Source organism: Oratosquilla oratoria, chromosome 18, assembly GCF_046742065.1.
Source record: "Oratosquilla oratoria isolate Oo_2021 chromosome 18, ASM4674206v1, whole genome shotgun sequence".
NCBI lineage: Eukaryota > Metazoa > Arthropoda > Malacostraca > Stomatopoda > Squillidae > Oratosquilla > Oratosquilla oratoria.
In genome coordinates this window covers 4,129,533-4,141,512 of record NC_134794.1, presented here as the reverse complement: position 1 = coordinate 4,141,512, position 11,980 = coordinate 4,129,533, and the positions used below count along the sequence as shown (strand labels likewise).

At 38.6% G+C, this 11,980-nt stretch overlaps 1 protein-coding gene across 2 annotated transcripts; it reads right to left on the bottom strand.

Annotated features, from left to right (window-relative positions):
* Positions 1 to 256: 256 nt before the first annotated feature.
* Positions 257 to 11,332, bottom strand: LOC143034994 (cytosolic Fe-S cluster assembly factor NUBP2 homolog). Of its 2 annotated transcripts, none has more exons than XM_076201376.1 (8): positions 11,189 to 11,332; positions 9,534 to 9,593; positions 8,876 to 8,968; positions 8,594 to 8,753; positions 3,978 to 4,092; positions 2,437 to 2,581; positions 759 to 856; positions 257 to 666 (listed from the first exon to the last, which is right to left on the bottom strand). In XM_076201376.1, the coding sequence occupies exons 1-8, from the start codon at positions 11,253 to 11,255 to the stop codon at positions 475 to 477; spliced, it is 930 nt and encodes a 309-aa protein (XP_076057491.1). In that variant the 5' UTR covers positions 11,256 to 11,332; the 3' UTR covers positions 257 to 474. The 2 variants fall into 2 exon arrangements, with proteins under 2 accessions (XP_076057491.1, XP_076057490.1); XM_076201375.1 differs by lacking the exon at positions 11,189 to 11,332 and adding an exon at positions 10,661 to 10,705 and having other exon boundaries at positions 9,534 to 9,597.
* Between the last annotated feature and the right edge of the window lie 648 nt (positions 11,333 to 11,980).

Here is an 11,980-nt window from a genome sequence, read left to right as displayed (position 1 = left end):
AACAGTCTGAAGTTTCTTCCCAGAGAAATCTGTACGCAGTTCAAGGACTGCTGCCAGCCATTGTGTGGCTGCGGGTTTTCCACTTAGTGAAGCTTGAGCAATGACTGATTTTTTCGAACTTGTCTTCTGGGGGTTTTGATTTATTTCAATATTTGATTCATATAATTTCCAAAACATTCTTGTTATTTGAATGCTGGATAAGTACTTTGCTGTATTTCTCTACAAGGAATAGGTTGCAATGTAACCAAAAGAATAATGTAATTACACAATTTTAATAGTTTCATAATGGTTGTGTTTTGGCACGACATCAGTTCCCACTATTCCAAGGGTTGTAATAAATATAAAAAAACAGAACACATTATATAATGATGACTATTGGTATTAAAGACTAGCAACAAACTGAATAAATATATAGCAAAAATTTGATCTCGAAATAAGCCATGAATCTTTCTAAAAAATTAAACTTCATAAATCCTATGAAATGATGTTGGTGACGGAAGTTATAATTGTTTCAAGAGCTGTAGATGCAGGCCCTTGTGATGTATACAAACCCGATTCACAGGCAACTGTAAAATCACTATCAAGTGGAATTTTACCAAGGAATGGAATGTTGTACTTCATGGCCAATTCTTCACCACCACCCCTACTAAAGAGGTCTGTAACTTCCTGTAAAAATACATAGAAATTGTAACAAATGAAGTCGGTTCTAATCAGTCTATTTCCAAAAAAAAAAAAATTCTCATTGACAAACTACTTACATGGCAACATGGGCACTGAAATCCTGACATGTTCTCCAATATACCAAGAATTGGAACATTTAGTTTTTGACAAAACCTAATTTCCCGGCTGACAACACCTGTTGAATAGAGCATATAATGTTAGATCTAAATGGCCAGAACCAATAAAATTGGACAACAAAATAAGAGGACCTAATACAGCATACATGATACTGAAGGAGAAGCATATCCATAGTGCATGAATCCAAGTAAAACCTTTGACATATATCTATATGGAAATATGGTTAAATTCCATATAATTTTCATGTTTGTATAACTCTACTAATACATAAATGGAACACATTCTACTTAGTTTACTTTGCTGCTGAACTCGTACAAGTATCAATTGTTTGCCTAGAATTTTTAGGTTCCTTTCTAATGGAAGGACTTGGCCATTTAGTTTTACTAAAGGGTGTAAATACGGGCATATCACTTGCTGCTCCATTAACAAACTGAAAGATAATATATTGCTGCATGCCAAACCACGTGTCAAAAAGATTTGAAGAAACAGTTTTCTATATACAGTGAGACCTCTCATTAACAGACATTAATTAGCTGCGTTTGCGATGTCTTCGGTGTTTTGGAGTGGTTTATGGGTGGCATAGTGATTGCACGCACTTAACAACAGCACCAAAAACACCGAAAACACAGCAAAATCACTGCAAACACAGCTAATTAACGTCCGTTAATGTGAGGTCTCACTGTAGATGTATAAATATATGGAGTAGCTTAGGTGATATAGCCCACGCTCAAACAATACACAAGCCATTTCGCACAGTTTTGCATCATCGGCAAATTTGGAGACAATAGACTTTGGTCCTTATCTACATACATACGCCAACAGCTTTTTCCCCCCCTTACAAGGGAGGTAGCTCGTATCTAGATCTGGAAAGGCTTTTGGACAGTGTCATGCAAAAGACTGTTATGAAACAGTGAAATGAGCAAAGGAATTTTTAAGTGATAAATGTACAAGAACAGTAGTGAGTGATAAAAAGTTGGACTGGAGAGAAGGGACTTTTGGAATACCACAGGGTTCAGTTCTGGCACCAATAATGTTCCTTTTGTATATGAAATACATCATTAATGGAATAGACTGTTATGCAAAGTTATTTGCAGATGATGCCAAGATCATGAAGGAGGTGAAGAATGAGAAGGATTGCAAACAATTACAGGAAGGCCCAGATTAGGGTTATGAATCTTGATACAAAGAAATGTAAAATCTTGGAAATGGGGCCAAGGGGGAAAAATAAACAAATTAAATTATGAAAGAATACAAAATGATCAATAGCTCTCAACTGTGAGAGCACTACAAGATTTTTGTGCTTGCTAACCTCACTAGCACTATTGAGGACTGCTATAGTTTGGTGAACACACACAGTACTACAGCACTGCTAACTTAAATGCAAAAACCCACCCATTTGGATAAAACTCAGTATAAGACAATGTTTTACAAGGGAGCCTATCACAAAATAAATGAATGGCTTAAAGAAAAAATAAATTGACATCCTGTAAGATAGCTACATAATTGTGTTGATTACATGACCCAGACAAACTGAGTATAACTTGAACCAAGTTTGATGAACATCTACTTGACACAAGTTACTAGTATACAAGTGTACCAGAAATGGTTTCATCTGCTAAATGATTCTACATTTAGTACCTGCAGAAAGTCGTTGTGGAGAAGTGACAATGATGGCACCATCAGGCTTGGTCCTGGCAAGAAGCTGTACAATTGTCAAGTGCTCGTCACTCGTGCCAGGAGGTGTGTCTATTATCAAGTAGTCCAGTCTACCCCAGAAAGTATCCTGCAAAGTGAATTCATCAATCTGTGTATACCATCAATGAATTAATAACTAGATATTTGGTCTATTCTCCTTTTCATGAGCGCTGAAACTATTGGTTGTTTAAGAGAAGGTTAGATAATTTATATGGATGTGGATGATAGGTAGTAATAAGCATGGAACTGCCTAGTGTAGGCCTTATGGTCCCTTGCATTTTCCTTCATTCTTATGTTCTATTTACCAAGGTTTTTTTTTTTTTCCCTCACAAGGGAGGTAGCCAAGTCAAAAGTAATGTTCCAACTTCCACCTATTCCACTCCTGTCCACCATTTCTTCCCTCTTCTCTTAGCTCCTCATGGATGAAGGGTCATACCTTCCTCCTGCCCACTGCCCTGGGTCAGAAGCAATGCAGCAAGACACAGTACATCCCCAGCAATGCTGCTTCACTTAATCAGTGACCCACTCTGTCCATCCCCTCATGCAGAAAATAAAGACTGAAAACAATATCTTTGAGCTAAATCAAAACATCATTCACACATAACCATATCTCCCCCGACTCCATCCCTTCCTTGCATCACAGTATAATCTATACACAGCCATTCTCCCCTCACCCCTATCTCTTTCCTTCTCCCTTCCATACTCAGCAGACATTCCCCTCTTGCTCAAAGCACTTTTCACCCCATCCATCCATCTCATCATCCATCATTCCTTCAAGTTCACTCCAACCACCTCTGCCTTCCACAGTTATTTTACTGAGCTTCTTATTTTTTTCTGTATGTCCAAACCATCTTGATACTCTTTCGTCAGCCACATTTGCCATCTCCTTTTCCACCCTTGCCAGTATTTCAGGGACTGTTTTGGCCTTGCTGTGGATGTACTGTGTCTTGCGACACTGCTTCTGACCCAGGGCGGTGGGCAGGGTTCAGGGATGACCCGTCATCCAGGAGGTGCTCAGATGAGAGGAAGGGTGGGAGGGGTGTGGAGTGTGTTTAGGGGTGAAATGGGTGGGAGTGTTTTTGTGCCTTTCCCTTTGTGGCTACCTCCCTTGGAAGGGGGAAAAAGCCTTGGTATATGTATGTATGTTTTGGGGCACCCATATGGACCAGAGTTGTACATTATTTGTTTGTTAGATTTTAAAAATATATTCATAAAGGAATTATGATTTTTATACTACACCTGTCACACACAGATAGGTGTGAGAGTGTTAGTGATTTTTTAAGATGGGCAGCATGGACATTATTTTCTGTCTATCCCATAAATAAATTCAAACCAGTAAAAATAACATAATTTCTTCTAGTGAGCTCTGTAATTGTTCATGATACTTAGACACTAAGCAGTGTCTAAAAAGAAAATGAGCTAATGTAGAGAACTAAGGGTATACAACAAATGAACTTTTTGTTAGCACTACAGCAAACACGAACCTTAATCATCTTTTTTATCATAGATGTTTTCCGTGGGCCACGCCAAACCACTGCATGAGAGTCTGAAGAAAGCAGAGACCCCACTGAAAGAACCTTGACACCTCCTTGGGGAGAACTGTGTGAATAAAGACCATGTTAGTAAATATGTAAACATGCAACCGAATAAAGAAACATATTTACAAATGTGAGGGGAATATGAAACTCTGAATGACCAATAATCGGCACCTACAGGTAATGGTTCTGCAAGATGTACATCAAAGTAATTATCTCCCAGCTACCCATCTTCAAAACCTGTCAACACTAGTCTCCATCTGGAGGTGCAGCTCTATGGGGCTGGTACTCCATTTCTGGACCAGGCCAAAGATATTTCTATCCACTCTGATTGTACTTTCTCAACCTTTTTACATAAAGAGTTGACAACCCATGACTGCTCTCCTCCTACCATAAATCAGTGATATAAACTGTCCCACACAAGTATAACAGACATTAGTCTAACACTTCTTGGAGAGATTGATGGGAGGGCCAAAGAGCCACTGCCAGCCATTCTGGGGCTGCTAGTTTCCAGTCAGTGAAACTTAAGGCAAGTTATTATTAAATACTATAGAGAATGAATACTGAAATACAATATATTAACCTCTTCCATACGATGATGCACAAGTAGGCATCGTAAGGCATGAGTGGGTATACAGGAATGCTGGTGTCAGCATCTTGATTATATCTATTTTTTAGTAGTAGCTGAGTGACCCCCCCAAATTCTGTAAACTGGCTTGATTGCATTTTCTCTGTTTATATACTCATATAAAGAGAATGAGTAATACAGCAGTGACTTTATATTTTATAATGAGAGTACTGTGATGCATCAATCCTCTGACCTCAGGCATCTTATGCTGTGTGATAATATGACTCATATTGAAGAGGTTAAAATACACACAGATAACACACTATCCCATTCATAAGCAGTTATTTGTTAAGAGGACATATCTTATTTAAAATGTATAATTTTTTTTATAGTTCCTCGGAATTAAAATCGGTAGCAATAGTCCCCAGGTCCTCCCAAAGATTTTTCTAGTATGAAAACTGGAACTCTTTTCAGTGTTGTGATGCAGGTTTGTTTCCATGTTACTGGCTGGCAAGAGGAGGGATGTACAGTTTCCAGTTGTCAGATCTATGTGAAAATGTGTGGGGGCAGAGCTGAAAGAACCTGGTCCTGAGACTGAGTGCCTGCCCCTTGGGGCTGCACCTCCAGATGAAGGTCAAAGGGTTAGGTTTTGAAATTAGATAGCAGGGAGACGATTCTCTCTGACATCCATCTTGCAAGTATCCATTGTTAGCCCAGTTTCATATAAATATTACTGTAATGAATGTTGTGGGTGAGCAAGTGTCTAATCCTAATTATTACTTCAGTTATTTAAACTACATTTCTACTCCATCTGAATATACAGGATACATACATACATATACCAAGGCCTTTTCCCCCTTTCAAGGGAGGTAGCCAAAAAGAAAAAGGCATAAAACCATACCCACCTATTCCATCCCTAAATACACTCCACTCCCCTCCACCCTCCCTCCCTCCCATCTTAGCACCTCCTGGATGACTGGTCATCCCTGCACCTTCTCCACTGCCCTGGGTCAGAGGCAGTGTCGCAAGTCACGGCACATCCATAGCAAGGCCGCTTCATTAAATCGGCGACTCCCCCTATCTGCCCCCCCCCCCCCCATGCAGAAAAGGAGAAGAGAGAAGACGGGGAGAAATTCCTTCGGGCTGCGTCAAATTTTGCTCACACATACTACCTCCTCCACCCATTCCACATCATGCATCACAACATCATCCATATACAACCATTCTCCATTCACCCGTCTGCTGTCCTCTCCCGTCCTTCCTCAACAGACAGTCCCCTCTTCCCCAAAGCCCCCTTCACCCCATCCATCCATCTCATCCTAGGACGTCCCCTCATGTTCACTCCCTCCACATCTGCATTCAATACCTCTTTTACTAGTCTTTCTTCACTCATTCTTTCCATGTATCCAAACCATCCTAATACTCTTTCATCAAGCCTATCTCCCAACTCCCTTTCCACTCCTGTTCTCCTTCTTACCTCCTCATTTCTCACTCTATCTAGCCATATATATACAGGATAAGTGTTGAAAAATGTATTGGATGGTCCATTCCTAATAGCTGTATAAATCATGGATATGAGGGTAATCTGTAGAAAAAGGTGGATGGATGGGCTGAAAGGGGTCTTAAGCAAAAGGGGAATGTCTCTTCAGCAGGCAAGAAATAGGTGCAAATGGAGAATGGTTGTGAATGGGCAATAAATTCATGCTGCCTCAAGGGATTTCTCCTCGTGTTTTCTATTTTTGTACGAGGGGAGGAAGAGGGTGGGTCACTAAATAAAAGAAGTGGTGGGGCCCTGTTGTGTCTTGCTGCATTGCTTCTGATTGCAGAAATACAGAAAGCTTTTTCTGCTTCCCTACATACATATAGTACAGATTTTCTTAAGTCTGAGAAAACCTTGAGAACATTCCCAGCTAATGCTGTAGCCCCATTAGAAAGCACAGTTATGGTAGTCATATATATAAAGAAAGGATTTGACAAGATCCATAGAGACACATACATACATACATATACCAAGGCTTTTTCCCCCTTACAAGGGGGGTAGCCAAAAAGAAAAAGGCATAAAATCATTCCCACCCATTCCATCCCTGAATACACTCCACACCCCTCCACCCTCCCTCTTATCTTAGCACCTCCTGAATGACGGGTCATCCCTGCACCTTGTCCACTGCCCTGGGTCAGAAGCAGTGTCGCAAGACACAGCACATCCACAGCAAGGCTGCTTCATTAAATCGGCGACCCCCCCTCTCTGTCCCCCCATTGCTTAAAATGAGAGGACGGGGAGAAATCCCTTCGGGCTGCGTCAAATTTTGCTCACACATACTACCTCACTCCCGATCCAGCCGCCCATTCCACCTCATAGAGACACCTCATAGAGACGCACTATTCATAAAGATCATTTGGACATATTCTTTTTGGGCAGAAATGGTTAACCAACTTCATAGCATGAAGGAGGTGCAGAATAACCCCAAAAGGTATCAAGTCCCCCAGGGTGCAAGACTTCCACCATAACTGTTCAATCTTTTCATGAAGATCTACCAACACCAGAACTAAGCACCAATGTTTTCTTATATATAGATAACCTGAGAATAATAACCCAATACAGTAAATAAAAAATGGTAACAATGATTACCCAAGGCTACTTGAATAAACTAAAACAATTGCTCAAAAATAAGAATGAAGGAATTGACCCAGAAATCAACAATGGCATTGATTACACCAGACAACTGTGAATAAAAAAAACATATTAAAATTGAATGGCTAAATCCTTTCATCAGAAATGAACTGTAAAATTCTAGCCATAACAGTTGATACTCACAACTTTGTTCACATACTGAGGACCTGACAGCAAAAATCAATAAGAAAAATTGCCTACAATCCATTAAATACAGTGGCTTTGGACAAAAAAATAAACTATGATAACAATCTTCAAGCAATTCATAAGGACCAGCCTCAGCCATGCCTCCACAGCATGGTTCCCAAGAATAAGCAAATTGAACACAAGCAATTAACAAAATTTACAGAATGGAGTACTGAGAGTAAAACAGGATGCGCCAAAACCATCCCAATTGGATACCTACATACAGAAACTGAAATGCTTCCCATAGAACACCACATGAGAATAAGAGAAACAAGTTTCCCTATCACCCTAAACACCACAAACCCATCACACATCTCGCACTCACGAGCACCACCAACAGAATGCAAATGAAAAACTGCACCAGCAGCATGCCATTCTAACCTTTACAACAATCTACCACCTACCTCATAAAACATTCACACAAAAACATAAACACACTCAGATCACAAAACAAACCCTTCAAGATGGACCACCATTCAATACTACATCAAAAACTCAGACATAAGCACCATAGGAAGAAAAGGAAAAAAAAAAAAATCTGGTAGGAATCACAGTGACATATTTGTGCTCAGGATACCTTCCAGAACTAAACACAGAATAGGCCTGACCACAGGTTCAAACTGCCCCAGATGCAACCATCACATAGAGGACAGTACAATCCCCCAACTAACAATCCCTAGACAACTCCAAATGAAGGTGAAAGTGAGTGGCTTGTGGACCTTCCCAGAGGCTGTTGCCTGTTACCTGAAGGTTGTGGGTCTTTTGCAGGGCAATAGAGATTGATTGATTGCTGTAGATATCGGGTTCAAGGAAACCCAGGCAACAGGTAGGGCAAGGTACACTGACTACGTCAGGGACAAAATGCCTATTCAGATGAATGAAAATGTCTAACATAATCCAGAAAAATGAGTACCTGCCTGTTAAAGGATTGATGAAGATAAATACAGTCCTTATCAGGGTGAGTATACGCCATTGCTGGTTAAAATAATACGAGTGCCATGAAATTCAATAAAGATGCCTATTACCAATAGAATCGTAAAAAAGTACCATCAATCCCAGGCAGTGGTACTGTCAGCAATATATTCTCACTTTAAGCCCTATCTTTCAAGAATGGAAAATAATTCAAGCACTGATACTTGCATTGCAGGCTTCCAACCCCATTGTGATGTCTCAATAATTTGGTCAGTGACACCTAGGAGTTTTGGTGCTGAAGGTCCGCAAATGTCCACATCCAGCAATCCAACCTTCTTCCCTGACTGAGCCAGTTGAATACTAAATTGACTTGCAATGCTTGACTTGCCTGAAAAATTGTAATGAATAGATGTTGAATCATTAAATACACATAGATAAAAGCATCATAACATAACAATGTAATACATGATTGCAAAGTAATGTTACAGTATTTGAAATGATGCAACATACCCACACCCCCTTTGCCAGACAAAACTAATATCTTGTGACGAATAGCTCTCAGTCGTAAATCCAACACATCCTGGTCTGGATCCTTTTGTTGTCCTGCAATCAATCAATACTATCAGAATACCATCAAGGTAAAAAATGCTATGTGCATACCTTCGTATACATTTAACCATAATCTGCTGCACTGGTGTCGCTAATCACGGACAAAACTTAATACACATTCTTTAAAGGGGTGGGGTGAGTTTGAGTTCTGGAGTATGGTGGGAAGAATGTTGGGAGTGATGAGGGACAAGGGAGGGATGGAGTGACTGCTGGTAAGTGACGAGATAGGAAAATGTGTGGCACCACTGAAGAAAGGCCCTCAAAGATAGGATTCAGTTTCTTCATATGAAATTCAACCAGTTCATATTTAAGTGTCGTAACATAGGTATGGTCATTTGGTATCCTGTGCTGTACATAGGCACAAACCAGACCTTGAGAAAATAATTTTTTTGTTAGATTGCTGGTGTAATATATATGTGAAAATGAATATAGCCTATACCTTAAAAGAGTAGTGTAATAATTATTCTTTTGATTTCTAATATATAAAATAACTACAAAAAATAAACAAGAGTAATAAAGAAATAATCAAATGCATACAGAAATTATAAAAATTTGTTACCCTGTGACAAACACAATTCGCGTCCAGGGCATCCAGAACAAACAGCTGCCTTTCCAGCATCTTCCTATTAAAACAAAAAACAAAGTACTATATATAAGTATGAATCAACACCAGTTTCCCAACAGTACATGGGTGTTCATAACATACAAAAACTGAAATGGTAAAGATTTGTCCTTTTTTAACTCAAAAATGCCAAGAGCAAATAATTGCATATTTTTTATTCATTGTTGACCTGGGTATTTCTTATTGTAAAGCTGTATCTTCCTTGTAGCAGGAATCAATTTTAAAGAATATAACATTTCCAGCAGGTAGAAAATTAGCGGTCTCACTAATTGCCGAACAAACCGATAAACCGATATTTTCTTTAAAATGTGTGATTTTCATGTAATTTCACCAAAGAAGTTATGTTTTAGCCTCTGCAGTATGACGTAACACATTTAAAAAAGATAGTTGAAATAATTCAACTATATGCAGTCTATTACACTAATATCACAATAGTAAGAAACTTAAAAGAGTGTAGTTTGTTCCATACCACCAGTGATCATAGACGGCGGGCTGGGTCGAATCGTAGCTGTGTTCGGTAATTTTGCAGAGGATAAAAACGTAACTTCTCTTTGATCATATTACATAGAAATCACACATTTTAAAGAAAATAGTTCAAATAATGCAACCATATATATATATAGAAGTGTGCATTTGAGTACAAACCTTCCTTGTTTGGGTTTTGTTGGTATGTTCGGCTTTTATCGGTTTTGTTCGGCAATTAGTGAGACCCGAAAATTAGGTAAAGTTAGGTTAGGCTATGTTTAAAAACGTTTACAATGAAATACCCATCCAAATAAAAGGTTTCCAACTCAACCTCAATGTCTCCATTATAGTACGAGTTGAGGGGAGGGGGGAAATTAAATAAATTAGTACTTGCTCCCTGTAAAACGAGTAACAAATGAATTTGCCACTAAATGTAAAATGAAACTTTATACAAAACAAATTCCCCAACTTCAATTGAAATTAATAAAAACGAAAGCTTGTTAATAAAATGAAATGCTACGCATGATAAATATATCGATGTGATTATTTTTCATATTTCAACCCGTCCTGAACTTTGTATGTGACATTTATTAACTGACGATGGGGAAAGTATCGCTATTGGCGACCATAATCGCACCAACTACCAGCGCGATTTTGGCAAGATTTAGTTTATTTTTCATCAATATTTTTTCATAGTTAACTAGTGAGACCGCATATTTCAAATGGTGTGGCATTTAGATCTAAATGTGGTACTTTCCCCAATCTTTAGAACGGTATATTAGTACAGTTCAGTCACGTAAAATTCAATGTAAAGACCTTATTTCCCACATTTTGTACTTAATATTTCCCCAATCACATTTCCCATCTAACAAGGGAATGACATGTTAATTATTTGTATTAATACCTCGGGAGATCGACTGAAATGCACCTTTTATATTCTAATTCTGTACACATTAGGCGCGTTGCTATTCTTGAACTTTACCAATCTGCTGTTTTTTATTTTCTTTCCTACGTTGACGTTTACAAAGAGTGGATTGCATCACTGTTAGTTTCTCAAATCATTACAACATCTGTCTTGATGGAAATAATATTCGCTCAGGTTTATACAATCATGTAAACACAAATACTTGCCACATTAGTGGGGCAACCTTCTATGTCTTCTATATCGCGGACCGGCGCGGAGTTTCGTTTCATTGTCAGTTCAGTTGACTAATGTCTGCATTGACCTACTTACTTGGCATACGACATAGGAGTTTTTTATAACTACGTGTTGGATTCATAGTCATGGACTTACTGCATGTAGGTATCGTTACATTCCAAGGTCAGATTTCGCAAAATAAATTGCCGTTATTGTCTACTAGATCATACCTTCTAAATATTCAATAGAAACAGTTTTATTTGTCGCACAAAAGCAGTTAGGAGTGAACGAAAAGGGAAGTAATGAAAAATAATTTCTAAAAAATCAAAATATCAGACCACGGATTTTGCAGGGTAATAGTGTTGTCAATTACTTTATTTGGCCAAACATAGATTATGGAGTAACTTGAAGAATTTTAATGAGTGTTTAAGGCATAACACATTAATAATAATGCACATAAATTAAGCAGACTAAATTTACCCTGGATATTAGCAAGGCTAATTTAATTTGTCTGAACACACGTCTTACGCAGATGGCAGCGTAGTCGTTTCTGTCGTCTGCAATGTTTACTTACTTGGCGTCGAAATCTATTGGGAGGAAATGTTTGTGAAGACAAAACTTAAAAGTTCCACATTCCTAAAGATGTGGTAAATCAGGAATATTTTGATGGTACGACTAAATAGTTTGTTTCTGTAGCATAGGAATGTGGGATTTTTTTCTTAGTGCGAGGTCCAAATAACACAAGTTCTGTAACATCCAAACTATTATGATAATAGTTTGG

Coding starts and splice junctions, on each gene's coding strand:
- LOC143034994 (XM_076201376.1), bottom strand. CDS start 11,255: ATGAAACGAAACTCCGCGCCGGTCCGCGATATAGAAGACATAGAAGGT. Junction 8,754..8,875: donor GTCTGGCAAAGGGGGTGTGG/GTATGTTGCATC, acceptor ACAATTTTTCAG/GCAAGTCAAGCATTGCAAGT. Junction 2,582..3,977: donor TGATAAAAAAGATGATTAAG/GTTCGTGTTTGC, acceptor TTCACTTTGCAG/GATACTTTCTGGGGTAGACT.